General features: G+C 54.8%; 1 protein-coding gene across 24 annotated transcripts in view; it reads right to left on the bottom strand.

The window, feature by feature from the left end:
• Positions 1 to 25,490, bottom strand: part of MBNL1 (muscleblind like splicing regulator 1) — a 77,646-nt gene extending 52,156 nt beyond the window's left edge. For 12 of the 24 annotated variants that reach the window (XM_080604740.1, XM_080604763.1, XM_080604760.1 and 9 more), the window contains exons 1-2: positions 25,015 to 25,473; positions 1,234 to 2,033 (exon numbers count right to left, since the gene is read on the bottom strand). In XM_080604740.1, the coding sequence (XP_080460866.1) occupies positions 1,234 to 1,407 (174 nt within the window). In that variant the 5' untranslated portion in view covers positions 1,408 to 2,033; positions 25,015 to 25,473. Of the gene's footprint in view, positions 1 to 1,233; positions 2,034 to 16,900; positions 17,047 to 17,148; positions 17,322 to 25,014 lie in introns of those variants that run through there. The other 12 variants (XM_080604749.1, XM_080604757.1, XM_080604756.1 and 9 more) reach the window with 7 other exon arrangements.
• Between the last annotated feature and the right edge of the window lie 2,380 nt (positions 25,491 to 27,870).

Genomic DNA, 27,870 nt, shown 5'->3' with positions numbered 1-27,870 from the left:
TTAAAATGCTTTTTTTTCCTCCTGTGCATTGTAACAGCTGTCATTTTAAAAATAAAAAAAATAAAGAATACATTAACTAAAGCATTTCAACTGCCACGCGCTGACACAGGCCGGGCGGTGGGGCTGGGTACCTGGGACCTGAGGACGCTCCGAGGGTTCGCCTTCCATCCAGATCTGGGAAGCTCGCATTTCCGAAGGCAGAGCGCTGCAGGATCTCTGCAAACCCCCTGCAGCCCACTTCCTGCCTGCACCAGCAACCTGCAGAGCTCGCTACAGCGCGCAGCTCCCCCTCAGCGCGCTCAGCAATCCCCCGCTCTGTGGCTGGCTCCGCTTCCCAGGACTCGGTCCCAAGAAGAGAAAATCGTGCTGCAGGACGACACAGACACGTTCTTGTTTCCCAACTTTTCATTTCAGTGATCCTGCTGAATTAAGGTACTGTTTGTGGGATGCGTATTTTGAACGCTAGCGTAATTCAAGTTGTAAAAGCCGAAGAGAAGGAGCTGGAAACCCACACGTTCAGCACCTATCACTGAAACCGCAGCTGCAGCGAAACAACAGCCCCACACGGAGAGGGCCCGGCTCAGATGCAGCTCCAAAAAGCCCAGCAAGGCTGCCAGCTCCCCGTGCCCATCCTGCTCGCCTGTCCAGAGGCACCTTGCCTTCTGCGGGGTGCTCTCCCTCCCTGAAACCCGTGCGTTTGCAGAAAGGAAAGGATAACCACAGAGTCCCGAGCACAGAAACACAACCGCAGCGTTCAGGGGCACCCAAATAACGCGAGATGGAAAACACTTCTCTAAGGTTCACTCCCCCTGTGCGGGGACACCACCAACCCACTTGCAGTTACAGGGTGGAAACTAATCATCATATTGCTTACGTGGTCTGTGCTATTAAAAACAAAGAATCCTCACAGTGACTTAGCTGTTTCTACGTGAAATGCCCTTTATTCTATCTACACACAGGGAATAATTTGGAGCCAAAGGACCAGTAGCTGTAGCCGTGCCGGACGATTCCAACCCTGCGAGGCTTATTTTCTCGTTATTCCCCGTTATTCCTTCCCCTTCCCCTGAGGAAAAGAGCAAAACAAACCAGCAAGCATCAATAAAAATAGCAGCAGCAGCAGACCTGGCTGCCGGCAGACAGCAGCGTCTCCCCTTCGGGCTCCAGGGTTTCTCTAGCTGCAACTGCCTCTTTCGTTACCCGTACGTCCTCGGAAATAATGTAACAGTTACTCACTTTCAATGAATCAAAGCAGGCGATTACGCGTCCGTTCTCAACTTGGCAGCTTTTCGATGGGTGTGCAAATTTACATTCCGTGTCCGGCCGCGAGCAAGTCCCTCTTTGGAACTCCCTACACACTTCCAGCGTTAGCCATTTTGTGTCCCGAATCGGCGTGACGCTCACAGCCATCTTTAGGCTTTACAGGTAGTTAAACTTTCCCACGCACCGGGCAGACAAGCGGCCGAACCGGGGGACCGGGAGCGATGACAGCGCCGCCTCCGGAGCGCCGTTGCCCCGCTCCCTCTGTAAAGAAGTACGTGCGGGAGCCGCGCGGTCCGACGGGCTCCGGGCCGGGCTCCGGGGCGCGCTCCGCCGGCGGTTCGCAGCGCGGAGCCGGTGGCGGGCGGCGGCCCCCGCTCGGCGGGGCGCTGGGTGCCGCGGGGCGCGCCGAGCTGCGTGCCTGGGGCCGGCCCGCGGCTCTCAGGCACCCATGGGCGCGCCGCAGGCCCGGGGCACCCGCGTGCCGAGGCGCCGTGCGCGGGGCGGACGTGTGCGGGGCAGCCTCCGGGCCGGCGCCGGCGGCTCGGGGCTCTCTCGGCGTCCCCCGCCGGGGCCGGGCGGCAGCGGGGGGCTCTCGGCGCCGCGCCCGCGGCCCGGCTGCGAGGAGGACGGGGGTGCCGGGGCTAGAGGCGGCGGGCGGCCGTGCTGTCGTCGCGGTGCGGCTGGCGGCAAGCAAGGCAAAAAGCGGCAGCGGCGGCTGCTCTAGCGGCGGTCCCAAGCAGCGGCAGAGCCGTCGGGGGCAGCCCGGTACCGACCTGCGGAGAGAAGAGACACGTTACACAGCGCCCCGCCGAGCGCGCCGCGCCGCCCGGCCAATCGCCGGCGGCGTTGCAGCGGGACGCCGGGCGGCGAGCCAATGGCGCGGGCCGTCTTATGCAAGGTCGCGCCTGTCAGACGCTCGCCGCCGCACGGCGCTGCCTGAGGCGGCCCGGCCCGTGGGGGGGGGCACGGCCCGGGGCAGGCCGGGGGGCACCGCCCCGCCCGCAGCCGCCCCCGGAGCGGCCCCGGGCCGCCAGCAGGCCCCGCCCGGCCCCGGGCCGTGCCCCCCCAGCCTCCCGGTGCGGCCGGGGCCCGGCCGTGCCCGCAGCCCCCCCGCCCCGCCCCGCCCCGCCCCGCGCCGCCACCTGGGGCTGCCCGTCACGGCCCCGGCACCGCGCCCGCCCCCTGTGTCCCGCCCCGTCCCGCCCCGCCCGGGGCTCCCGTCCCGGGGCTCCGCCGAGGAGCTGCCCCCGGCCGGGCTGCGCTGCCCGAGGCGGCTGCGAACCGGCTGGGAGCGCCCCCCTCCCCCCCCCGGCACGGCCCGCACCGCACCGCGCCGCGCCGACAGAGCCAGAGCGGCCCCGGGACGCGCCCAGAGCCGCCCCCGAGGGGCCGCCGGGCACGTGAGGTAACTTCACCGCCGGCCACGGGAGCAGGCACCCCTCAGGAACGAGAGAGACGCGCGGGGAGAAGGAACAGCTTACGGAAAGCGACAATGGGCGAACGCTACGCCTTGTGAACAGAGCCCAGGCTGCTCAAGCTCAGGGAACAGCACGCGTTATTCCCGGGCTGGGGTAAGCTGTCTGTCTGGAGCTGGACTAGGCACTACCGCAGGTGCAGCAATCCCGATCCCGTCGAGGTCAGTGACAGACACCTCCGTAACCGCACGGACACGGCTGAATCTCACCCTCCCTTCCTCAGGCTGCCGGCTACTCGCTGAAAAGCGTTACTCCAAGGAGCTGCAATGCCTCAGAGGCAACTCTTCCCAACGTGAGGGAATGCCAGGTGCATAGTTTGGCAGTAAAGCTTCTTGAAGAAAAGTTGTTTTCTTGGAATTTATCTCCCCGAAAACACACCCAGAAATGTCAGCTTTAAAAATAGTCTTCTAGCAGAAACAAAGACCCACGTTAGGCCAGAGGTGGTCGATGTTTCCACTGAACAAACCAGAGGACAACATTAGTACAGGATCATAACTTCTGATCCGCATAAACTACTTTCCAAGCCAATAAAGGAGTCCCCAGTGAGCCCCAAATGCTATCAGGGTACCACGGTCCGCATAAAACCAGCAGGTACAGCTGCTGTCTTTCCTGGGGTGTCTCCGAGCAGCTATGAGACACTGCAACAAATCCAGAGGGAGGAACTGTCTGTGAAAGGCGCTGAATAGTTTTTGGTTTGTTTTGTTTTTTAATTTATTTGCAGTTTATTTGGGGGCTGGCAGTTTCCAGAGTCTACCTACCAGGCCATTCCATCCCATACTAAAGGTTGCAACTGAATGCTGCAACATATATTTGGCCACAGCGTAACTTTGTATTCACTGATTGTTGGGAACGCGAAAGGACACAGAAATAAATACAAGTGAGGAAAACAAGGTTAGAAACACTGAAAGTGAATTAAAGAAGGATTCTCAGAAAAGACAAAGCAGATGTAGAGAGAAATAGCACTGAGCAGTCATTCCTTAAGAGGGTAACAGAGGTGACCTAGCTGTCCGCTGAGCAGGGTCACTGAAAATGATTAAGAAACAGCTTCACGAATTAATGGAAAAGTTACTTGAAAACACCTGAGAAAGTGAAACTAACACGACAAGGACCACATGATTGTGGTGTCCGAGTTCTGATTAAATATGCTCAGTTTTTATTACTTCCCGCTACCGCCACAAAGAAATGTTGTGCAGCTAGGTTAATGGTGTGTTCTTCCTCCTCATTACAGTCCTTGACACAGAAACAAGGCATCCGAGCACTGCACTGGAAATTGCTCCAGAAGAGCCATTGTTTTTACTCTTCCTGTAACTGGGTTTGCTGGACGTTCCTGTCTTCTCTATCTCAATTCACACACGTCTCCTAAAGCAAGATGTATAAAGCTGGACAATCAGAGAGCACAACAGTACAGAAGAACACGGCAGTGAAGAGCGCTATTTTTATGCTCACAGAAAGTGGAAGCTGCAAACGCCAGTCTCAATGACACGGGAACTGTCAGCAAGAACAGATAATTACACAACATGAATCCATCCTCATGACAATGACTCTAATGAGATAGGAAATGGAATAAAGTCAATATTCTATTTACACTGACGGTACAATCTCAAAGCTGGAAATTGCCAAATAGCTGTCTTTTAAATAAAGAAATACAGAAATTACCGACTGCCTTAGAGTATTTTCAAAACACCTCTGCCAAATGCAAAGTTTACCAATAACATATCTCAACATAAAATATGGAAAAGATACAGCAATTACTCCATGGCAGAACGGAGAGACGTAATTATAGTGCTGTCACAAAATAAAGCTCAAACAATGAGCTAATTAACATCTTGGCCCGTAACAGTGAAGGATAGGTTAAAGAGAAATAGTCTCTCGTCCACTCTGCTGCTGAGCAAACCAGATCTGCCTTGCAGATCTGTGGGAGCTGCGCCGGCTGTTCCGTGCGAGGGAAGCAGGAAGACCCCCCTCAGCCTGGGGCTCTGCACACCCCCGGGCAAAGCGGCGTGCGAGGGCAGCGCACGGAGCGGCCGCTGAGCGCAGTGCCCTGGTACGGGGCTGCCCCGAGGTACTCCCCAGCTCCCCCCCCCCAGCGCTTTGTGACAGAGCTTACTAAGCCTACAGGCACGCGTTAGCATTAAACTACAAAGCGAGCCCCACACCAGATTTGTGAAAAATCTGCCAACGTTACTTCTGTGACCCAGATATTTTGCATAATACACATAGTTTTAGTAGTAGTAGTACCAGCAGTGTTTAAAGGCTATTTCTGTACTGCTTTGGCTCTGACGGAGAAGCTGGGGAAGGCAGTGCCACCTCCCACTGGCTTCAGTGGGCTTCTCAGGCAGCTCCTCATCAGGCGTGTGTTTGTCTCAAGCACACTGCACAGTTTCTGAAACCATTTTAGCAGAAACACCTAAATGTGACATTACGTTTGAACTTGAGGCATCCAAGCACACTCGGTTCATAAAATTTGGATAAATAGTAAGGAAAGAGGCAACATCAGGAAGTGTGTGCCCTAAACGCACGTGCACTACCACCTTGGGCAAAACAAGGCACTTTCTTGGAATCAGTTCTCCAAGCTTTACGTCCCTAACCAAACTGACGCGACTCCCAACAACAGCCAGGTCATTCCAGCACTGACATACAAATCCCACAGCCCAATCCTTTCTTACTTTAGATTAGAGTAATGCTATTTTCGAGTCAGAAAGTTATACTGCAAATTCCATAAACTCCCTTTTCCTTAAAGAAAATATGGTTACGAATTAGCCACTACTACTACAACTAAAAGACTTCAAAATAAAGAAACATGCCTATTGAAATGTTTCTTTTTTTTCTGGTATTTTTGTGATCTATGGTATGTATCAATCTCCTCCTCAAAACTGGCAGTACTTCACATTACCTGAGAGCATTAAATGGATGGGTACTAATAACTGAGAATAGGCAAAGGTCAGTGTCTGTCTCTAGGCCAGCAAGACGTGTACATTAGCTACTGCCCTGCTCTCTCGACTTGTAAGCCAGAGACACAAAATGGCAGGAAGGACTACTCTGCATTAATCCACTTTGCTATTGATTTATGTACTACGACGCACCCACGTACCCATCCACAGCATTAAAATTGCAACTATTGTTCCTGGTAGTAAAACCATACCCATATTATAATTCTTTTACCATAACATTTACATAATATATGGTACAAATAGGCAGTCACGTATTTTCCTGGGAATTACAGGGGAAATTAAACCACGGAACAAGGGCCATTTCCCAAGCAAGTCTGAAAGGAAGCGCGTATCTTTAAAAACAAAAGTAATCCAGTGATTTACCTTACAGCTCTGAGAAGTATTTTTCAATTGAAATAACTAAAAGCTCTTTTATTAACCAGAAACGAAACAACCAAAAGCTGTAAGAACCAAAAGCTCCTTCTGTTGCCACAACAACAACAAAACCCGATGCACTTTCCAAAAGTAAAAAAGTTACTCATTAATCAGCCTCTCGCGCACTGAAGCCGTTCTGTTTGATTAGCTGCAAGCGGCCACACGCCAGGGGCTGTGGGGACCGGCGGGATGCCCTACGCGGACGGAGCGGGGGCTCCTGCACGCCTGGGGGCTGCCCCGGGGCAGGAGGGTGACGGGCACGGCTGTCCCGTTCTAGGTAAAAAAAGCTTTCTTCTCTCCCCCCTAGCTCACGCAGGTGACTGATTTTTTAAACGCTTGTTATTCCTCCTGCCTGCTTCAGGGGGACGGGGACGGAGGTGCCTGCGGGTTACACACCCGGTGTTAGCAAGAAGGTGCAGCAAGCAGAGTTTTGGGGCGTCTTCCTCCAGAGCACGGCCGTGTGACACGCCTCGGGACAGAACTCCCGCAGCTGAGGCTCAGAACCGGGAGGTATTTGTAACCGTGGTGGGAAGCGTCACTGCACGCCGCTGAGAAACCCTTCCGCAGCGGCAGTGACCTGCCACAACACAGGGGTACGCACACGTGTTTCGTATGAGACACGTCAATACGGGACGTGGGTACTGACACCATCCACAGTAACTCCTACAGAAATAACAACCCCTACAGAAAGAAAGCCGTGTCCGTGACTCGGCAAGGGAAGCAGCCGCTGCCTCTAACCCCTAGTTCAGCTGGGGCTGGGGCTTTCAGGGAGGACAAGCGACCCGGAGGCGTTCTCGCTGCGAGATGCAGCAGGCACCCGGCCTCGAGGCCTCTCTAGCTACTTCAGTGCGAAGGAGAACGCGTTGGCACCTCACTGCGGCCACGGCTCTAAACCGAAGCGGCACGTTGCCCCGGGAAGGGTCCCAGTCCCAGCACCACACACGCGCCGTTTGTCGCCGCCCTTCCCACGGCTGCGCAGGGCAGCTTCCTCCTGCTGCAGGACGGCTGCCTGCCAGCACCGGGCACAGCGGGGCCGCCGGCCTCAGCGGGGCCGCCGGCCTGGTGAGCACCCGAGGGCCATGGCACACAGGCTGGGTGCTGACGTGGCCGTTTCACCGCGAGGAGCCTTGCCTTCAGCCGGCGAGCCTCCCTGCTCAGCTCTGCTCCCCTGCCCACCCTTCCCTCGCGGTGCCTGCCGGTCACCGACTCCAGATGTCACACGCCCTGCCCCTGCGCACAGTCATCGCTTTGTCACGGGATTAGCGACGAATTAGGAGCCTGGATGCAACCTTCAAACCCTTGCACGCGCCGGATTAATTAGCGAGATCAAATCTGAACTCAATTACCAGGCATGCCGCTCGTGCCACCTCCCCGCAGCGCCGTGCCGCTGCTCCCCGCTCCAGGTCACACCGCGGCTCCGCTGCTCCCTGCGGAGGACGGGGCACGGCCGGGAGCTCCGCACGCCGTCCCACCAGCCGGGAGCTCCGCACACTCGTCCTGCCAGCTGAGGGCTCTGCATGCCGTCCCGCCAGCCGAGCGCCTGCCGCATGCCCGTCCGTGCGCCCCCCCAGGGCACCCAGCGCCGTGCCCGGCCTCGCCGTGCGTCCAGCTCGAGGGCAAACAGAGCGGGATGCGCGTACAGATAACGAGGAACGCGCCACAGGCGGTTCTGCTTTCGGCAGCAACTTACGCTCCGATCCCGACAGCCTGGGCACTTTCCCTGAGCACCGGGGTGGCAGCGAGGCTGTGATGGCCGCGTGCCTCTGCCACAACGCGGGGTAACGACAGGGGAGCCGCGACGGCCCGGCCGCTGCTCTGGCGCAGGGTGGCGTGCAGCCTGCGCGGGGGCACCCTCCGGGAGGCCCCAGCACCCCGAGGGACGCAGCCCCGGCCGCAGCACCCAGCCCAGCCCCCGGTTGCCCCTCCGCGCGCCCGGAGGCAGGGCAGCCTGCAGCAGCCCGCGCGGTCTGAGCGTGGGTCGCAGGGTGGCGGCGGTGCTGGGGCCGCTCCCGCTGCGAGGTCCGAGGGAGCGCCGGCAGCGCTCCAGCTCACAGCTGTCCCTGTCCCAAAGAAACCCTGACCAGAAGGCAGAAAGCACTCTATTTTGAACACGTTCCGGCCTTACATTTAATTCGTAGCGGGCATATTCTTCCAGCATAGCAAAAAGTTACACAACTTACCAGAAAATACAGGGAAACTCAAACAATGTATGTGTTACTTACATAAACATCTAAATGCTACGCTTTGCCACCACCTGGGGTACCTGTGATAATTCTCATGTGTTAATGCGAGAGCAAAACAGATTTGTGTGCACAGCAAAACCGAGTTTGGCAGAAACTTGCCTTGACTGAGCAGAAGATCCCTTCGAACCCAGTGCCCAGGAGCACAGAACACTTGTTGATGTGACCCATTTCAACACGTGAACAACCTCAGGCAAGCTAAATAAACGTGTGCCTTCAGATAGCAAGCTAAAGCTCCAAATCACTCAACAGTAGCAAAAAGGAATAAGAAGAACCGTGAGACTACGCTTCACTCTGGGAAAGAAGCGCAACGTCTCTAAGGCCGTCTTTTTTAAGATGGGCAAGTCCTGCGCCAAGCGCTCACCGCCCCCGGAGCTCGGCCCGTCCCCTCCCCGCACAGGTCACTGCGGCCAGGGGCACGCGGCGTGGCGCAGGGCCCGCTGCCCCCGCGGCTGGCACGGCGCTGAGCGAGCCTTCGGCCTCCGGGGCAGAGAACACCCGGTGATTCCTCGCTGAAGCCCGCGAGCCCTCCAGCCACGTTCCAATTAATGCTCTCCGCGCTGCGCGGCGATTTTAGAGGCTTGCATAATACCCCAAACATCCATCATAACTGTCTGCCTCCACTATTTTTATCAGCTTTCCCCTCGTATTTCCCACGTGGAAGATTCCTCTCTGCCCTCTGCTCAACATCTCAGTTTACCTCCTCTTTCAGTAACACCTGTGCAAGCTGCCGAAATCGAGCAACGCAGTGAGGCACCTTTAAAAGAGCTCAGAAAGATTACTGTTTTCCTCAAATTCTCACTCTTACCTCTAAAAACTCATTTAAAAATAGTGAGTACGAAAGTTAAAAATCCTAGTCATAAAAAAGACAGAATACTTGAACAGAGCTTCTGAAAAGATTTAAGGAAAACAAAGTAATTTCTACACTTACTGAGACAAAAGACAGAATGCTTACAAGTTGTAGAAAACAAAACAAAAAAACCCAAAGCAATAATTCTGTCATGCAGAAAAATGAGTGAAAAAAGTTCAAATTATGGCACTTGAGATGCCACCATTAGCTGTATTTAATTAGAAGAAAGGAGCAGAGCTGTGCCTACTTTCCACAAAAAATCACATCATAAAGGTTAATTTATGGCATATATGGGCACAGATAAACACAGGGGCTCAACAAAACGCTGATAAGCAGCAAGGTATTTTTCCAGGGTCTTTCTTCTACGCAGTTGGCACAGCTAAGCCATAAAAGCAAGCGTCTGCACCCCCAGAAGAACGTTTTTAACTGTTACACATCACAAGCTGAGGAGCACATAATTGCATTATTAATGTCACTGATTCACTACCTTTCCTTTCCCACTGCTTGGGAAGAAGTCTCAAAGTCATTTTAAGTTCTGCCTACGTACCGAGTACTGAAGGGTTCCCACATAAAACCGCATATAGAAAGGACTGCGCTTAAAAACAAAGGCAAATACCCAAAGACAGAAACGCCGTTCAGGCACTAACGAAGCTTCCAGACACGGGAAGGAGCATTTTTTTGTTTGGATTTTTTTCTTCCAGTTTCTGAGAGTCGCAGAAAAAAACCGACCGGTCTATTTCTGCTAAGCAAGGCAGGCCGTGTCTGTCGGCCCGTGGGGCTGGCAGGACCTCCCTTCCCGGGAAGGCAGGCGACACAGCCCCGCCGCAGCACGGGGCGCAGCAGGGAAGGAAGGGCAGCGCTCCTGGGGGCCGGCTGCAGGCCTTCGGGGCCGCCTCTGTGCGGGCAAAACCAGGCAGACACCTGAACCCAGCTCTCGGGCACGTGCACTCACTCACACGGGCACGTGGTGCAGTTGGGGGGTATGCTGCTTGTTTGGTTGGGTTTATTTGGTTGTGGTTTGTTTTCTTTTTCTCCAGCGAATCCTGGCCTCATTACGGTTGCCTTCAGCTTGGCAACCTGCTTGGAAAACCTGACAAATGCACCCGCTCCGTCGAGCTTCCCCAGCCTGACAGACTCCTCGGTATGCTCGGGTAAAGAGGGATTTACGGGCTCGAGACCTCGGATATACCTAGACCCAATCCCCGCAGCAAGCTCTGTTCTCCCCACCAGCAACTGCCCCCAGCGGGGGAAGCCCACGTTGGGCGAGGAGCGAGGAGCCCTGCTCCCGGGCACCGCCCCGGGCCCACCGCGGGCCTGGGCTGCGGGCTTCCAGGCTGCGAGGCCTCGCCGGGCCACGCGGGCGAGCTGCGGCCGCTCTGCCTTTTTTAGAAGGAACGATTCCCATTAACTTCTCTGGAAGGAGGACTGGGCCCGGAGCCCAAAGCTGGACTGGGTTCCCAAGCCCTTACTCAGCCTCCCGAGCCAGGCCGGCTCTGGCAGCAGGCAGCAGCAGCACAGCACAGCGCGGAGGCACAGCCCCAGCCACCGGACATGCGGACGGGGCCGCAGCGGCCCCGGCCCCGCTCGGCACGGCCCGGCCTGGCACAGCATGGCAAGGCACAGCACGGCACACTGACGGGGGCTGCGCAGGGAGCGGCGCCGTGCTTCACGCGTGCGGCGCCCAACAGCGGGCACGCGCTGCTCGAGCGCTGCTGTGCCTCAGCGTGCGGTGCACGCAGAGCGAACGCACGTGCCATCGCGCTCCTCAGGCAAGCGTGAGCTTCCACCCAAGTCAGGCAGTGTTATTTACGGTGTCTGCAACATTTTACTTCTCTTTCCAAAAAATACCTGCTCTAAGTTCAACCTCAAGGCCTGTTTTGCTTTGCCAAATGATCCGTGACTGTCTCATGACTTATTACATTGTTATCATCACTGAGCTTAATAAACAGCGCTGCTAAGTCTATTAATCTGCTAAAACACCAAGTCTGAAACCGTAGAAACAAAACGTCTTACTACGAGATACATAAAATGTGGTACAGTGAGATAAGGGAAAATTCAGTGTGCGCTCTTCTTTTTTTTAGGCAACTGCGAGCAAGACGGAGGCACTTTCTGTAAGAACCAGCTCCGAATGTAATGTTAATGGCAACTGTTTAAGTGGAGAAAAAAATTCCTTTTATGACAAGTATGTAACTGAAAAAAAACTTCCTTTTACAACAAAAGCCTCTCTCGGAGGCAGGCAGTAAGGTGTGCTTCCAGCAGAAAACCCCAGACTATATTCTGAAATTTCACCTGCCACCTGTAAACTCAGACAAAGAACCGATAAAGTGAGGCAAACCCTGCTGGGCTGGCTGCGGGGAATCTCACTTCTCGAAACGGCGAGTGACACGCAATGCAGACTTCAAGCTGTCCCGTGCTTCTTTCTTTTCGCTGTCCCCAAGCTCACTCTGAGGCAGCCGCCAAGGCGTACAGCGTGCACACTGACGCCCCAAAACGGCGGCAGCGCTTGGTGTACATGCCACGGCGCCACGCTGGGTGCGGCGGGGCGCTTCCCGCGGTGCCCGCGGGCTGCCCGGGGCCGGCTGGCGCCCGCCCGCCTCCGGCTCTTCCCCGCGGCAGCAGCGGCTCGGGCTGGCCCCGCACCGCGCCGTGCCGGGCCTAGCGCTGGCGTGCACCTGGCTCACTGAAAGGGGAACACGGCTGCGGAAAGCTCACGTGGTTTGGGTTTACTCTGTCCTGGCTTCCTCAGATTTTCTGCATAATCTGTAGATTCGAACACAAATTAACTCGGAGCGCACTCCTTCGCAGCCTAGTGACATAAGTGTGTCTTTAGCTTACAAACTGCTGCCGTTGCCTCTAATTAATAGCAAACAGCAATCACCCCGTTGAAAACCCAAGCTGCATTTAGTGAATACACAGTTAGGCCTTAGCAAGAGCTAAGGGGTTAGACCTACCGCAGCCTTTTTTTCCTTTAGAGTATGTTAAGAAGAGAGCTCTCCCAGATACCTAAACAAAGGCGTTTTAGAAGGTAATAGACTCCTGTACCATAGGCACTTCATTTGAACCATGGGCTGTTTCACTGGGTACAGCTGACAGCGTGCAGACATTTTCAAAAATAATTGATACCAGAGGAAAAGCGATTCTCCTGATCCAGAGCTGGACTTCACTCGGAGGTCAGCACCCGCCAAGCCCCACGCAGCCATCACACAGCCCGACAGGCACGGCCAGCCTCACGGCCGTCGACCTGTACCTGCCCCGGTGGTGGCCAGCGGGGGCTGAGGAAGAGCTTTCAGGTCAGCCTCCGAGGCAGAGGAGTTACTGCTGCCCCCGAGCGGAGCACGGCAACGTGCAGCAGGAGTTACTCCTGCCTAACGGGAGCTGCCGCTGGCTTTGCTCTCCAGGGGAAGCCGGGACAGAGGCGAGCACGCGGCACCAAGTGCCGCAGGTGGGATGGGATGGGATGGGATGGGACGGGACGGGACGGGGCAACACTGCTCGCTCACTCCAACGCGCGGCCAGGAACTAAGCGCCATCACGAACCACCGTATGCACGCCCCTCACCTCCCAGCTCTCTGTACTGAAGGTGTATTTCGTTGTCTTGCGATGTACTCGAGTTTCTCCACAACTGTGGTACAGTTTTAACGGTCCTTTTCTCTTCCCTTGCAAATCGCTCCAAACTTTCGCTGACAGGACGGGAATTGCATCGCACACACTCGTGGCAGAGCAGGCTCCAAACGTCACCAAGGACAGCAACAAAAAAGCACTCACATGTTTATCCTTTTGGTAAATAATTATGGGCTCATAGGAAGGAAATGTTGTTTACTTTGCTGCATTACTTGGGAAACTGAGTTTACAATACGTAATTGTTAACAAAAAATCTGGGGCAACTGCTCTAAGCCCCAAGAAGCACAAGCAGTGGAGGCTGCCGTGTCCGCCGGCAGGGAACAGCCACGGAGCCGCGCGGAGCCGACGGGGGACGCTGCACAGCGAGGAGCCGCCAAACCTGGGGCAGGCGTCCCACCCAGACCTCTCCCCTGCGGCTGCTAGCATACAAACTCACTCATCGAAGCCCCGGACCCGCACGCTGCAGGGATCCGGGCCCTCGTGCGGTGCCTGTGCGCGGCGGTGCCGTGCCACGAGGTGCTGCAGACCCACCCCATCGCCAGCAGCTGGCCACCGACATGAGCGTCCTTCCACATTCACACTGGAAAACCCTCATAAAAATACACAAAACACAGCCACAGTAAAACTTCTTCTTGACAGCAGTGGCAAGATGTTGTTGATAAATGCTCATAATTACAGAAGTCATCCTCAGCGTGGGCAAATATTGTAAAAAAAAAATAAACAAAACTGACAACAAAAGGGAACAACTTTTTATGCAGCTTTATCTTAATGAGCTGATCTTTGTTCACAGCAAAATTACCTTTTCATGGCATTTGCATTTAAAATGTGCATAATGCAAAGGAAAACACCTATTATGCCTTTGAAGGCAATGAATTGTTACTTGAAGGTGCCTGACATAACCCAATGTGTGCCCCTTCCTCGGTGTTGGCTCTGGCAGAAGAACGACGGCCACAGTTTATACGCACAGCTCCCAGGCAGCAACCACCCGCTGCGCCGGGCATCAGGAGGTACTAAGGCTCATCCTCCTCATCACGGGCATCCCTGTGCTGCTACCACCCCTGCGCTCACTCTGAGGAAGCGGAATAAAACAAGTCCTTGAAGGAAATAAAAATAGAGAGGATGCAGTGAGGTAACGCGGCGCAGCTTGGCCGCTATACAAAGGCCACAGGGCGGTACTTCTATCGCCCGCTAGCATTCCTCGCAGGACGGGCTGCAGCGAACTGCGTTACCGCCTCCTCAGCAGCAGCCCCTGCTTGTGAAATCAGGCAGGCGGCACTTCCAGCGCCCCTCTCACACGCAAACGGGTCAGGCCCCAGAACCCTCCATACGAGAGGGGTTTTATAAGAAAGCAACAAGGGTACGGGCTGCTTTCAAACGTGAGTCAACGTGGGATATTTGTCACGGAGGGGCTAAAAAATGCTGGCTTATTCAGTCCTTGGCTCACCACAGGAAGCAGAATAAAGTTAAACTCGGTAATTATTACTAAGTATTACTAGTAAACGATAAACAGCATCTCTGACTTCATGAAGTGACCGAGGACTAGGATCCGAGAGGTGGAACGACGCACGGGAAGCTAACCTTTCCCCAAAACTGAAAACGAAAGCCTGCACCTCAGGTTGAAGCAGCTCCTTTCACGCTTATTCTTGACTACTTTGTTTAAACTTTCCAAAGCGGGACGAATCAACATCAGCTCCAGTTTAAAGAAAGTCAGCAAATCCCCCTGAGATTTTTCCATGGAGTCCCAGACCTGCAGGCACGGACACGCCACCCCCGCGCAGCCCCAAAGAGGCGGCGTGGCCCGGCGCTGCTCCTCGCCCCGGGGCCAGCCCGTAGAGGGGCCTTGGCACGACCGCCTGGCCACGGCGCCCTGCTGCCTTCCCGTTCGAGCACCGTGCTCAGAGCTAGGTTTTGGGGATCTCCCGCGTCCGACCGACAGGCGCTGGGCTGAAGGCCCCCATCCCAGCACCGCACACCGCGACCCAGGAGGAGGGCGCCCCGCGGCCACGTCTGCCCGCACAGGAGCGGAGCGCGCAGCCTGTTCTGCAGCCAGGCCATCACACGCCAGGGAAACGTAACGGTGAAACTCCCCGCTTCCACCAACCAGACTGATTTGCTGATGCTCCTTACGGGAGATGCTACCTGTGAGTACCTCTGTTAATTCACCAGACTGAACATCCAGACTCTTTCTGCCACGAGGGTGAAGCAGGGTGGCCAATCTGCCCAGCAGGCTACGGAGCGCAGCGTGTCACCAGGCACACCTGAACGCCCCTTTTCTTGTGTTTGCAACAGAGATTTCAAACCAGAAAAAAGAAACACAAAGCTTGTGCCCATCCGGCACGTGGCTCAGCTGTACTTCACAACACTTCTAAGAAAATGAACTTAAAGGAGGATTTGCTGGGTAAATGAAAAGAAATTACTAAGCACCGCTGTTCCCACCGCAGGGAAACGCCAGCGCTGTGAAGTGGATGTATGGAAGCGATATCCTCGGTGGCAGCTGACGGGAGCTTTTACAGAACGGCTTCTGCACTGTTTTGCGACTCGAGTGAATTACAAATTACTCAGTTTTACCCATTCATTCATCTGCCTCATAGTACAACTAAGCATCCTTGGACTCAGATCCTCTCCTGCCAATCAAAACAAAGCGAATGAGACAACAAATAAGCCCTGTGATTTCTCTCTCACGTATCAGACTAAGAAATCTGTTGCCTGCGCATCTTCTCTCGGTACCCAACTAAATAACAATTGCAGGATCCTGTGCTTTCGGTTGTCATGTAAGCTAGGCAGAGTCCACAACCACCATAAATTCATACACACAACATAACAGGATAGTATGTTTTCAACGTCGAGTCTAGAGACTAACTGCCTATAAAGCTCGAATGTTCGATCGCCATCACGTATTTATTTAAGCACCTTTTACTCACGCTCAGCCTAGCAAGGCAGTTCTGCAGCTCCAAAGCCTGCCCTCCAAAGCCAGGGAAGCCCCACTTCGTTTTACAGCGCCTAGCCGACACCTGGCCTGACGCGAGCTGAGGAAGGCTGCGACAGAGGCCTCAGGAAGCGCAATGCTGCAGGCGGGGCGCTCAGCTCGGCGCTCGGCACCCCCCGGCCAGCGGTCCCAGCCTGCAGCAGGCTGGCGGCAGCGCCTGCCGCTGGACCCGCGCCCCCCCGCCAGGAGGGCAGCCCGGTGCCGCCGGGCCCGGTGCCACGTTCCAGCCTCCAAGCGCCGGGGGCTCGACGCCGCTCTCGGCGACGCCAGCAGCGAGCTCCTCTCCCGCCTGCCGGGCGCTGCCCGCACGGCCGGGCTGGGGAGGCCCAGCGCTCCTGCCTCTGCCTGCTCCTCTCCTTAACCCCTCCGCGGGTAATTACGCGTTATGCAACTCGGCTCCTTGTGGCTCTGGAAGGCACGGTAATTTCACGGGGCTCCTCTTCCCCGTGGCACTAAAGAGGGAGCCCAGTTCCTCACCGTGCCGCCGCTCCTCGTTTCCTGCCTCCCTCCCGCCACCTCTCCTCTCTCCACCTGCTCCCGCGGCTTCACTTTCTGCACTGCTCCGTCACCCGCGCCCCTCCGCTGCTGCCCCGCGTCCTGGGGCCCAGTAAGCACCCCCCGGCGGAAGGCAGGCAGGGCTCGCAGCTCTCCTCACCCAGCGTTTCACACCGACCGCGTCCCCGCGCCCCCCTCCCGCGCCAGGCGGGCACCGTGACGGGCTGCCCCGCGGGCGGCCGCCGGGTGAAGTTCGGCATTCCTCAACTTTCCGCCCCACAGGAATAACGGCAATAATAACAGCAACAACAGGGCGAGGAGGAGGAGGAGGCCGGCAGGGAAGGGCGGCCGCGGCGCCCCGCTGCCCCCGGCCCGCCCAGCCCCGGCCCCGGCCCCGGCCCCGGCCCCGGCCCGGCCCGCCGCCACCCGCAGCCCGGGGCCGCCCTCAGCCCCCCCCCGGCCCCCGGGGGCCCCGGCCCCGCGCCCCCGCCGAGCCGCGCGGGCCCCTCCCGGGCCGCCGCCGCCCCTGGCGGGCCGCCGCTGCGGGCCTGGCCGCGCCGAGCCGCGCCGGGCCGAGCCGGGCCGTGCCCGCGCCGCGCCGCGCTCACCTCTGTCATGCCGGCGGCCCGGCCCGGCGCGGCGCGTTGGGCGGCGGCGCGGCCGAGTCACGGCAGCATGGTGGCGGCGGCGGGCGGTGGCAGCGGCCCGGGCTCCCCGCGCCGGCCCCGGCCCCGGCCCCAGCGCCCGGCTTCCGCCGCCGCCCCCCCGCCCGCCCGGAAGCGCGGCCCCGGCCCCGGCCCCGGCCCCGCGGGGTCCCCGGGCCCCTCCGCGGCCCGCCCCGGCCCCGGCCCCTCACCTAAGCCGCCCGCGGCCCCCGGGAGCCGGGCGAGGCGATGGCGCGGACGAGGTAACCGGCGGCGGCGGCGCGGGCCCCCCCTCGGCGGGGAGCGGCCTGCCTCATCCTCCCCGCGCCGGAGCGCCCCGGCGGCTCATGAGTCACGGTGCGGAGCCGCCGAGCACACGTGCGCGGCCCCGCGCGGCCGCCCCCGGCTTCGGGAGGGGAGGAAGCGGGGGGGGGGGGGCCGGGAAACGGCCGCGCCGCGCTGCTCCGGGCTGCTCCGGCACCGCCGCCCGGCCTCTCGGGGCTCCCCCCGCGCTCACCCGCCTCCCCTCGGCCCCCTCCGCGCCTGTACCGCGCCCGGCACGGGGCCGGGCCCTGCCCCGCCGGCCCGGGGGGCTGCGGCCTGCACGGGGCAGCCGCTGCGGGGCCGAGCGCAGCCCCGGACAGCGCCCTACAGCCAGCACCCCCCGGACAGCACCCTACAGCCAGCACCCTACACCCAGCGCCCTACATCCAGCGCCCTACAGCCAGCGCCCCCCAGCCAGCACCCCACACAGGGCTGCAGCTCGGCTCAGGGCAGGCGATCCGATCGGCTCATTTACAGCTCTAATTAAAACGTTGCCTGAAATTGCACGGAGCGTTCACTAGAGGAACCCCGGCACCCACCAGGGCGAGCTGGTGGCCCGGCTCGCGCTGTGCCGAGAGCAGGTGGCCGGCACCCGCGGGGTGCTGCGCTGAGCCTCCCCACCGAGCAGCCCCCTTCCCTCCAGGAGCTCGGCCAGGAGCCCGTCCTGCCCGGGCACACGTCGGACGGAGGGGCAGGAGGACGCTGCCGGCGGCGTGGTTGTGCTCTGACAGGAGCCGCCGCAGCAGCACTGTCCAGCTGATGCGCCCGGCCTGACGCCAGGGCCTGCAGGCCACCGGCCTCGCCTGGGGTCCTTGGGCCGGAGCCACAGCCCCGCTGGCCTGCGCCCCGATGCCCGCCCGCAGAGGACGCAGCGGCTGTGCCTCATCTCTAAAAGCTCATCGTGTTTCTGCAGCAGAGGCATGGCAGCGCTATTTAACAGAAAGGTGAGCCGCAATAATGTAGATCAGTCAGGCATAAACGTGCCCCTTCCCAGGGTGCTGATGTCCGTGCACAGAGGGAGCTCAACGGCAGCAGGCGGCACTGAGCTGGGGGGACGCGCGGGGCCGGCCCCTCCAACTGCAGCCCGTGGGCACGCAGAGGGCAGGACGGTAGGAAGAACTGGAAATGTTCTGGCAGAGCCAGGACTGAAAGGAAACATGGCAACAATCTCCCAAGATTTAAAGAGGGTATAAAGAGCAGGGCGTAATCTTGTCTCTGCATTTATGGCGGGGAGGACAAGAAGATGGGCTTAAACTGCAGTGAGAGAGATGCAGGCTGGACCTGGATAAAACAGACGATTGCCCAGGATACTAAATCAAGGCTAGACACTCATCTGGGTGAGTGACTTAGGTACCTGCATCCTGCCCTGGGGCAAGGGAGTGGGTTAAGTGACCTTTTGTGGTCCCTTTCCCAGCCCCTTCTGCCTCACTGAGGCTTCCTCCTTTGGATCCCCACTTCTACAATGTGCAGTCTGTTCCATCCCCAAGGCTTACAGTTTACCTTTCATGTTTTTATTTCACTTCTTTTTGACAGTTTCCATTAAATATTCCCATGCCTTTGAAAAACATGGTTTTTTAAGTTCTCTACTTTATATTTTGCTATATTAATAAAATCAATGGCAGAATTCTCTTTGTCTTTTGATATCAAAGCACCAATCACGTCTGAGCCGAACTTAGGCCAAAACCCTCTGAATGTTTGCACTGATTCCAGCAGACGGCTTGCTTAGCTTCGTGTTTTAAAATACTGTACTCTGTGAAACACTGGAACATTGATAAGACCGAGTATATTTGAATGGATACAAACACGCATTCTCAAAAACCTCACTTTCAGTTATTGTTTCATCGCTCAGACTTTCAGTTTGTGGTTTCTTCCACAGGGAAGAATTCAGACCGTGTCACCTTATGGCTAGTGCTGCAGCAGTTCCTGTACCTCCCCGGCCCCTGGTGATGTAGCTGCAGGCCGCTTCGGGCACAGCCCCGGCCTCCCGGCAGAAACCAGGGTTACAGCAGGAAGTTTCCACAGAGGCCGCGACTGCCTTTAGATTTAGAGGGCGTCACAAATAGTCAGCGCTCCACTTCCACGGAGCTTTCTCTTTGGAAAATTAGTTCATCAAAGAAATGGACGCTTGTGGTAAAGAAGTCCCGTTCTGCTGCCAGCGTGACTCAGACCACGCCAAGAACCACGGCGATGTCCACGAGGAGGCACGCCGTTCTTACGTCCCTAACCGCTACACATCGGTCCCTCGCCCACGGGGAGCGCGGCGCCGCAGACGCTCAGCGATGGAGTTGGCCACATCCACGGGCCACGCAAGAGCTCGGTTCCACGTGCTACGGGAACTAAAACACAAAGGCTATAGAAGGCCCTCGTGTCGTGAAGTTTTTGTGTTTGGTCTGAAACCGCTGCTACCTCCCCACCACCGCCGGTCGCTGCTCCATCCCAGTGCGGGCACTTCCCGGCGGGGCTGTGCTGACACCGCCACGCACATGCGGGTTGGGATTGCACGTTCGCACATCTCTTCCTGCCTGCCTTCTTTTGGCGTGGAAAAAACAGTTAGAGTGAATGCCAGGGGCTCCTAGGTGACTTTATTCTGAATTCTGATCCCTTCTACAACTGTTTTAAATGTTACTACACCATGCCGGATGCTTTGGACTTGAAGCAAACGGTTGCCAGAGCAACACGCTGCGGCTGGGTGCTGCCACAAGTAGCGACGCTGCAGCGGTGCCTGCTGCTAAAAAATAAGCGCAAGTGCTCGCTCCCCCCCCGACAGTCTCCCATTTTCAGACCTGGTTGAATTTCAGCCTGTCCTTGTTTCCCCAGACTGGGATTCCCGACCAACTTATTTTCTTATAAGCCGTGAGACTGGTGTTCATTCGCAGTCAAAACGAATAGCAAACTACACGGAAACTACAAGGGAAATCAACGTTAGAGAAAAGAGTGAAAAAGACAAAGGGTTTATCTCAGGTATCAGGCATGGAGGTTTCTTCTGTCAAATATCTCCATCAGCAGACACCTTGTTTCAACTTTTTTTTCCTACCAAACACACCGGGGTTTGTAGGTCTGCTAGAGCTTCATCTTTCTATGTTCTCCCCCTCATCCTTGTCTTTTTCCCCCTAAATTGTGCACTTTGCGTTTATAATTCTGAGCATCACTTGCTCTCCATACTCAGTTGTTCCAGTATATGTTTATTTTTACCTTACGAATGAAAAAAAAAGTACTAAAGTAACATATCTGTTGCAATTGAATGCTATTTTTGGTCATTTATTGATACTGAGTTTCTGTTGGCTTCTGAAATTTCAAGTGATTGCTCAGAATTACACCTTTCATATCCTTTAATCTTAAACAGAATAAACCAAATCACTTTGCTATTTGCTTTGAAATTTGTCAGGCTTGGGGACTACAGGAACCTGAATTTGCCTTTTCCCCCCATCGGTACTCAGGGCTGAACTAAGCTAAGTTACGTTTTGTGAAATGAGCTGACAGTGTGCTTTTCAGCTTTAATGAATAATTCCTTCACTTTGGGAGAGAAACGGTAACTTCTCAAGAGGTCTGAACTCAGCTGTTTCCTTAAAGCTTTTTCTTCTATTGTATACTCTGGTATAATATAATTAACTTTTCATTTTGTGTGCTCTAATCACACCCCACAACAGACCATGCAGCACTACTAAACCCTCTGTGAAAAACGGGATGACTCCAACGTCCCTCCTTCAAAGCTGCCCAGACAGAGCAGCTTTGGGGAAGCATCCCGGGGCACTGAATGTACAGGGAAGCAAAGGCACTTTGTTGGAAGGGAGAGGTTTTTGCTATTTCTGTTATTTACCTTTTACTTTTTCTTATAAAAACTGAAAACTGAAAGGACATATCATTTTCCTTTTAGGAAAGTATGCCATGAACTTACATTTGTGTTTCAAAGAACCTTAACCTAGATGGGTAAAGGTGTTGTGACAATTGGTATCCCATCTTATTTTCTCATTTGCCTGACTTAGCTCACTTTGCCTGTCATTACATAAAGCAAGGGCACAGATGCACCGCTCAGATAACTGCAGCATTGACTGCACACGCCTTGGCAGTGTCTGGGAATGAATATTGTAATGGATCATTTGTTGCTTTTCCTGTTTCTGTTCTACCACAAAGGAATACGTGAGTCTGTTTCCTCTTCACATGCTTACATCAGTACACTGGGCATTTACAAAGCAGTTGTTCCGGTCACAAAGTTTTCTGCGCAAACTCTTTGTTGCCCAGATGTCCCGCAAATAACTGCAGTAGACCAGCATCTGTACGAATGATCCTTTTCATACACGGAGCTAGCTTTAAAAATGGACCAGTGACTAAAACGCGCCTCCTCGCGCAGGACCAGTAGCAGTAGCAAAGTGGGTGCGTGGCCACCGAGGTGCTCGCAGCCCCGGCAGCTGGCACGGCTGCCGCAGAGCCCCCGCTTTCCCCACCCAGTGCCCCCTCCTCCCCGCAGCTTTAAAGGTCCTCGCTCCAAAGCTGTTATTTGGTTGCGTTGGCACTTCAGATTTACTTAATTTCATTTTCCTGTCATTTTCCCATTTTCCTGTAAGCATGGGCTGACCTGGCTGCCCGTGACCTGCAGCCGCCCGAGCCAGTCCTGCCCCGCTGGGGACCTGCCACTGCTGGCTGTGTCCCTGTGCTGGGCCTCAAAGCACTCCTTCAACAAGATAGAGGTCTAGTTTGCTTTATCACTGGTTTGATGCCTGATTCGTATGCGATGTGATTTCTTGCTATATCCTACAACTCGTGTATTCTATTATATAGGTTTCATAGGTTTCAGCAGATTAAACTGTGGAGTACTACCTCGAGATATCAAGCACAAGCTCTGCAGTAACAAGATGTCCAGGCAGGGCACGGTAAAGAGGAAATCATAAGGAAATCTCAGATTCAGCGGTCTCCCAGATTATCGTCTGGGATACCACACAGAACAATGGACTAATTATCTTCCCAGCAGAGATAAAGAAATATTTCATTGTATGCTCCAGCTTCATGTGTCATTCAAAGAAAAAGCTATAAATTAGGAGATGAGGGAAAAAAAGAAGTATATTGTGTACACAGAAAGTATTCTGAAAAACATTTTATGCGGTAGAGTCACTATGTGTTATTACAACTGAAGCAAAAAAGAGGAACCCCTTACTGGCTGAGCTGACACAGAGCTCTCAGCAGCGAAGTAAGATTCTGACCTCTGAAAGTTGTGAAACGGTTGCCTGCCCTTCCCTCTGGAAACCGCGCTGCTGCTGTCCAAGCACGAAAGGCTGCAGTGCTGAGAATTAAGTTCAGACTGGCAGAAGCACTGCGAGTCCAGCATTGCAACACCCACATTTCCTGGGTGTTATAAATGAGGATGGTTATTGGCATCTTCACAGCTATGCCTTCAGCAGAATATAAGCACTTCCCACTTCCAGAACCTATTTCAGAATGTCCCAAAGGGAAAAGTTTAAAAGGAAAACTTTTGAGCGATAGTTTACCTTGTAACAGCCATGCCACGAGGGACATAGGATGAAAATACATTTAAACTTTCTCTTTGTAATTGCAAATTTCTTATTCTGAGGGATTATTTAAGCCCGTAGAATACAGTAACTCAGATGAAGGAAGCCTTACAGACCATTTCTAGCCATCCCGCAGTTTCTCAAGACATCCTGTACGGGCAGGAAGACGCAGCCAGCGATGCATGAAGCGCGCCTGTTGAAGCGCCCGCGCAGCAGCAGCAGCTTTTCGGTCCCTGCACCACCGGAGCAGCCATCTTAGCCCGGGGCTCCCTGCGGGGCCCTGGGGGCGCCTGGACCTGGGTCCGAGCCCGCTCCAGCTGCTGCTCACGGCCACCAGGCGCCGGAGCTGGCCAGCAGGCTCACAGCACACTGAGCACCGAGCCCTACCTCCTGTCGGAGAAGGACTGGGAAACAACAGGAACCTTTTGCTAAAGAAGTTACAAAAAAAGAAAACAGCAGTTAAGAGCATGATTTGATTCAGAACTAGCTGAACAGCTCCCAGGATTTCAGGCGGGTGTGCAGTGATACGTCCACCTCCTCGTCCATTTACCAAGGCCAGCAACACCAATGGATGAGCAACGAGCACAAAGTTTTGTTCAGCCTCACAGACACTTCCCGCTGTACAGCTGAAAGCAAGGCTTTTCTCCTTAATATTTACCATAACGTATCACTGAAAGGACAAATAAATTAAAACACCCTGAGCGCCCCTAGGAGCCTCCCTCAGGGTCCAGGCAGTACCCAGGCAGCACCAGGCTGCTGCTCGCTGCAGAGCTACTGCCAGGCTCGCACCTGGGGGACTGCAGCGTGCTCTCACTTCTCTCTGTTACAAAAACAAAAATCGCAGTGCCAATCAGTCAAGCTTGAAATACGCCTTGTGGTTTCACTTTATCGCACCAAATGGCTGGAGTACAATAGTTACAGAATAAACATCGGGCTCTAATTTTCCATTTCTTTGCTGGCCATTATGAAAGGTAGATACACAAGTTACTTCAAATGTAGATTGAACATGATTGTGGCTCTCGAGAAGCTATTCGGTTCCTTATGTTGTTTGTTCAGCACTCATAAAACTTACATTCTCCAAAGGGTCTGACATTAAATTTCAGTGTTGCCAGTAAAGAACGTAATTCTTACATCTCTTTTAACAGAGTGCAAATTCTTTAGTAAAGAACTTCCGCTTCTGCTTTACAGCAACATGGAGGCAATCGATCTCACACTACAGTATTAAGAGGTTTTGTTTTTTTTTTTTTTCTGTTTTAGTGATATTATCTGCATGTACATTTTAGTAAAGACAATATATGTATTTCACACTCGGCACTTCCATTGCATGGTCCTTTTTTTTTTTTCAAGCTTTATACCAATATTAAGTGATAATATTTTATTAAAAGTAATAAAATATTTAGACAAATCTCTACAAGTCTACAAGTGTATAAATGAGCAAACTCCACCCTGCTAATTTCACAGCAAATAATTGCGATATATGCTCTGAGAACTGGTGGGACACGCGCCGGCAGCAACGCATTTCACACCACGAGGGGGGTTAGCGCCATTTTAGTTTATAACGGGTTCCACGAGCCACCCGCTGCAACCAAGGCCACGGCAGCTGCAGGGCCCCGGTTCTGGCCGCCCGGGGAGGATGGGTGCCGGGTGCTGCTGCTACGTGGCTGAGGCAGCGCTGTTCCAGGCACAAGCCCCTGACCACGTCCCGGCTCTGCTAACCGTGCGGAATGAGCCGCTGTGAAGAAACTGGCCGGGCTCTCTACAGCACACGAAAATCTGTCTCAACTTTTCCAGAGAAGCAAACCTCGGACGAGACGAACTGACAAAACATCAACAAACAGAACGCGAGAAAAGACAGAGAGGCTCCCCCTGCGCCGTGGCCGTGTGCGTGGGGCCAGGCGTGCCACTCGTGTCCCCGCCACACGTCCCGCCTCGTGCAGAGCCTGCAAGGAAGGGTCTGCTTGGCAAACAGCTTGGGAGTCCGACCCTAGGGGACTGCCACTGCTTCAGTGATCCTAGTAACTGCAGAGTTTTTTAGGTAAACTTTGAGGAGCCAAATTTTTAAGTTCAGAGGGTTTTTTAGCACACTGTTTAAATCTTCCCCAACTTATTTCGTAAAGTATGTGCAATAAGATGTAGGCACAATAAAATTCTTTAGCTTCCTAAATGACTTACCATAACCTCCTAAAGCATCATGTATCATTCTGCCGTGAGTTTGCAAGGGCTACAGAGCGGGACAAAAAGCGCAGCTCTTACCTGCCTCGCCTCCTGCGTGGCTTTCGTCTGAGCACGGCTCCAGCGCTGCGGCGGCGCAGCCACCGCCTCCTCCGCGCCGGGCCCGGCGGCGCTGGGCTAATTACAACATGCTCTCTTTGCAACAGCGGGACAGTGGCCTAGCTAGAGGGGAAACGGCGAAAGGCCAAAATAATCGTGCCTTCCGAACCCTATGGGTCTGAGAACGTGAAATAAGCTATTCTCGGTGGCATTCAGCAGTAACCATGGTGACGGGCTGCGGTTTGCATATATATTTTCTTAAAGAAGTAAAAATTACCGTCAGCTAATAAAAAAAAAAATGTTAGGGGAAGTGCTTTTGCATTGCAGTCACGTCCCTGATGACAGAGGCCGCTGCAGCGCGCGTGGCTCGCGCCACGGGCAAGGCTCTTGCCTGCCGGGCATGGCCGCGTGTTTTAAAACCCCCAATGGCAAGTGCCGCAGCCCGGCCTGCTAATCTGGTCCTGGCACCTGGAGCTGGGGACAGGCGCTGGCCGACCGACAAGGCAGCGCCCGGGGGTGGGCGAGGGCTGCGGGCGGTGGCCCCGCCGCACCAGCCGCGCTCCCTTCCTGCGCCGGGCCCTGCGAGCCACAGATAACGGCCGCCGCGCCGGCACCGGCCTGCTCTGCTGCTGCGCAGCCCTCGGCGCAGCCGGCGAACCCCGGTTGTTTCTGCGGCAGGCACCTGAGCCCCGGGCTGCTGTGCCGGCAGCCGGTGCGGAAGGAGAACGTGCCGAGGGCCACAGAACCTGCTGGAAGCACCTGCTCGTTGCTCAGCCCCCAGGCAGACGTTACCCGCGGCTCGCAGCTGCGCCTGCCCCGGTCACACCGCCGGGCAGGGCCGCGGGGCCAGGGATGGCCGCCCACACCAGGGCGGCACCGGGCCAGGGCACGGGGTGCCAGGGGCAGCGTCTGAGGAGAAGCAGCGCGGGCACGGCTGTGGCGGAAACGCTGTGTGGCTTCCGCTGCGCTTTTTTAAGCCATTTTCTGCATGCAGGCCAAGAGGGCTGCGTGCTCGCGGGGTATGGCGAGCAGGGCCTCGGCTCGCCACGCTGCCTGCCCTGCCACGGCCGTGCTCGCGGCCTGCCTGGCTGAGGGCAGCGGGGAAGGCTCTGCCAAAGAGTGCATCACGGACAGCATCCCTCAGGCATCCATTGTCAGGAGATAAGGTGCAGCTTTCAGAGCAGATATAAATAGTCTGCTTAGCACAATACATTTACTGGACCGTGGCTACATCCATTTCACAGGTGGAGGGACCTAACCACTATTCCTACAGGATGAAGCACAAAAAAAAAAAACAAAAACAAAAACAAACAAACATTTTTTAGGGAGCAAGATGTTCCAAGTTCAATACTTCAGCACTGTATACAACAAACATGTTCCACCTTCGTACCTGGAAGTTAGGGGATGATTTACAAAATACTGTCATTTCATTACATTTAAAAACATTTAATTTCCACATTAGAAACACATGCAAAACCTATTAATTAAATATACCTTCAAGTGGACAATCTTAGGAATTGTTTTCTTAGTGATTTGCAAGGAGGTATTTTGTGGGGCAGCTTTAGTTTAATGGCACGTTTCAGGAAACATACCCTCTTGTGCTACACTGAGTGTTATCAGGCACTCGCCTCGGCCAACAAGCTCTACTTCTGTTAAAATGTGATTTAATGAGGTTGCCAAAACCTTTGCGTGGATGCTATTAAATTGTGCTAAGATTACTTAAGCTGAGGTACACAACTGAGTGAGATGCAGATGCTGTTAGCTGCAGCAGTTCACTAACTGTTCATGGGCAAGTTCTTAGTCCACAGCAACTGCTGTGTAGGACACATTTAATCTTTAAGTGTTAATTGCTCTTTAATATATTAAATTAAAATACTTACACTATTTAAGAAAATCCCTTCCGCAGACGTAGAATCATAGTATCATAGACTCATAGGTTTGGAAAAGACGTCTAAGATCATCTAGTCCAACCTTTAACCTAGTACTGACAAGTCCACCACTAAACCGTGCTACTGAGTTCTACATCCACACGTTTCTTGAAGACCTCCAGGGATGGTCTCAACCACTCAACCACTTTCCTGGGCAGCCTATTCCAATGCTGCACAATCCTTTCAGTAAAAAAATTTCTCCTAATATCCAACATTGCGCAAAATAAGCTGTGAATTGTTAGGTGATGTATTAATACAGCTCACTTGTTTGGGAGGACAGCGCAGGCCCACAAAATTCACGTGTTCCTAGGTTTTCAGACTGAAAATGTTATGGAAATGTACACTGCATAGGTTATAACTTATCTTTAAAAATTACCGGTGTAAAAATGCAAGCCATTAAACACAACTGCAGGAACAGGGCTGAGGGGAAGAGGCACCACTAGAGGAGGCAGGTGAGAGAAATGCTGTCTGTCCCACAACCTGTAGCTGATGGAGGTAAATAGCTCTTGTGTTCTGACCCACTAATCTCATCTAATCATGCAGCTCAGCGTTAAAAAGATGTGACTGAGTGCTCCGTCTCTTGCCCTTCAGAGTGCTGCCAGCTGTCACACCGCTTTCAGCGAGACAATGTTATCTACTCCACATTACCACTCCACAGGGCAAGGGTTTTTAATTCATGTAACACCTTCCGACCCGGTGCTCACAGGTGCCATGCAGAGCACACCTCTCTCCACACCTTCGTGCACGGGTGCACGAGGAGGGGGACATGCTGTGTGCCTGGGTACAGACACACCTGGGACACGCACCTACGAATGCCACGATGCTTGATGCTGACACAAGACAGCAGCACGTGCCGTCTCTGCGCATGCATTTAGCAGCAAAGTCCTCACAAGATAAAAGTCTTATAAAT

This window comes from Anser brachyrhynchus (assembly GCF_964034855.1).
Source record: "Anser brachyrhynchus genome assembly, chromosome: 9".
Lineage (NCBI taxonomy): Eukaryota > Metazoa > Chordata > Aves > Anseriformes > Anatidae > Anser > Anser brachyrhynchus.
This window is presented reverse-complemented; position numbering and strand designations above follow the sequence as displayed.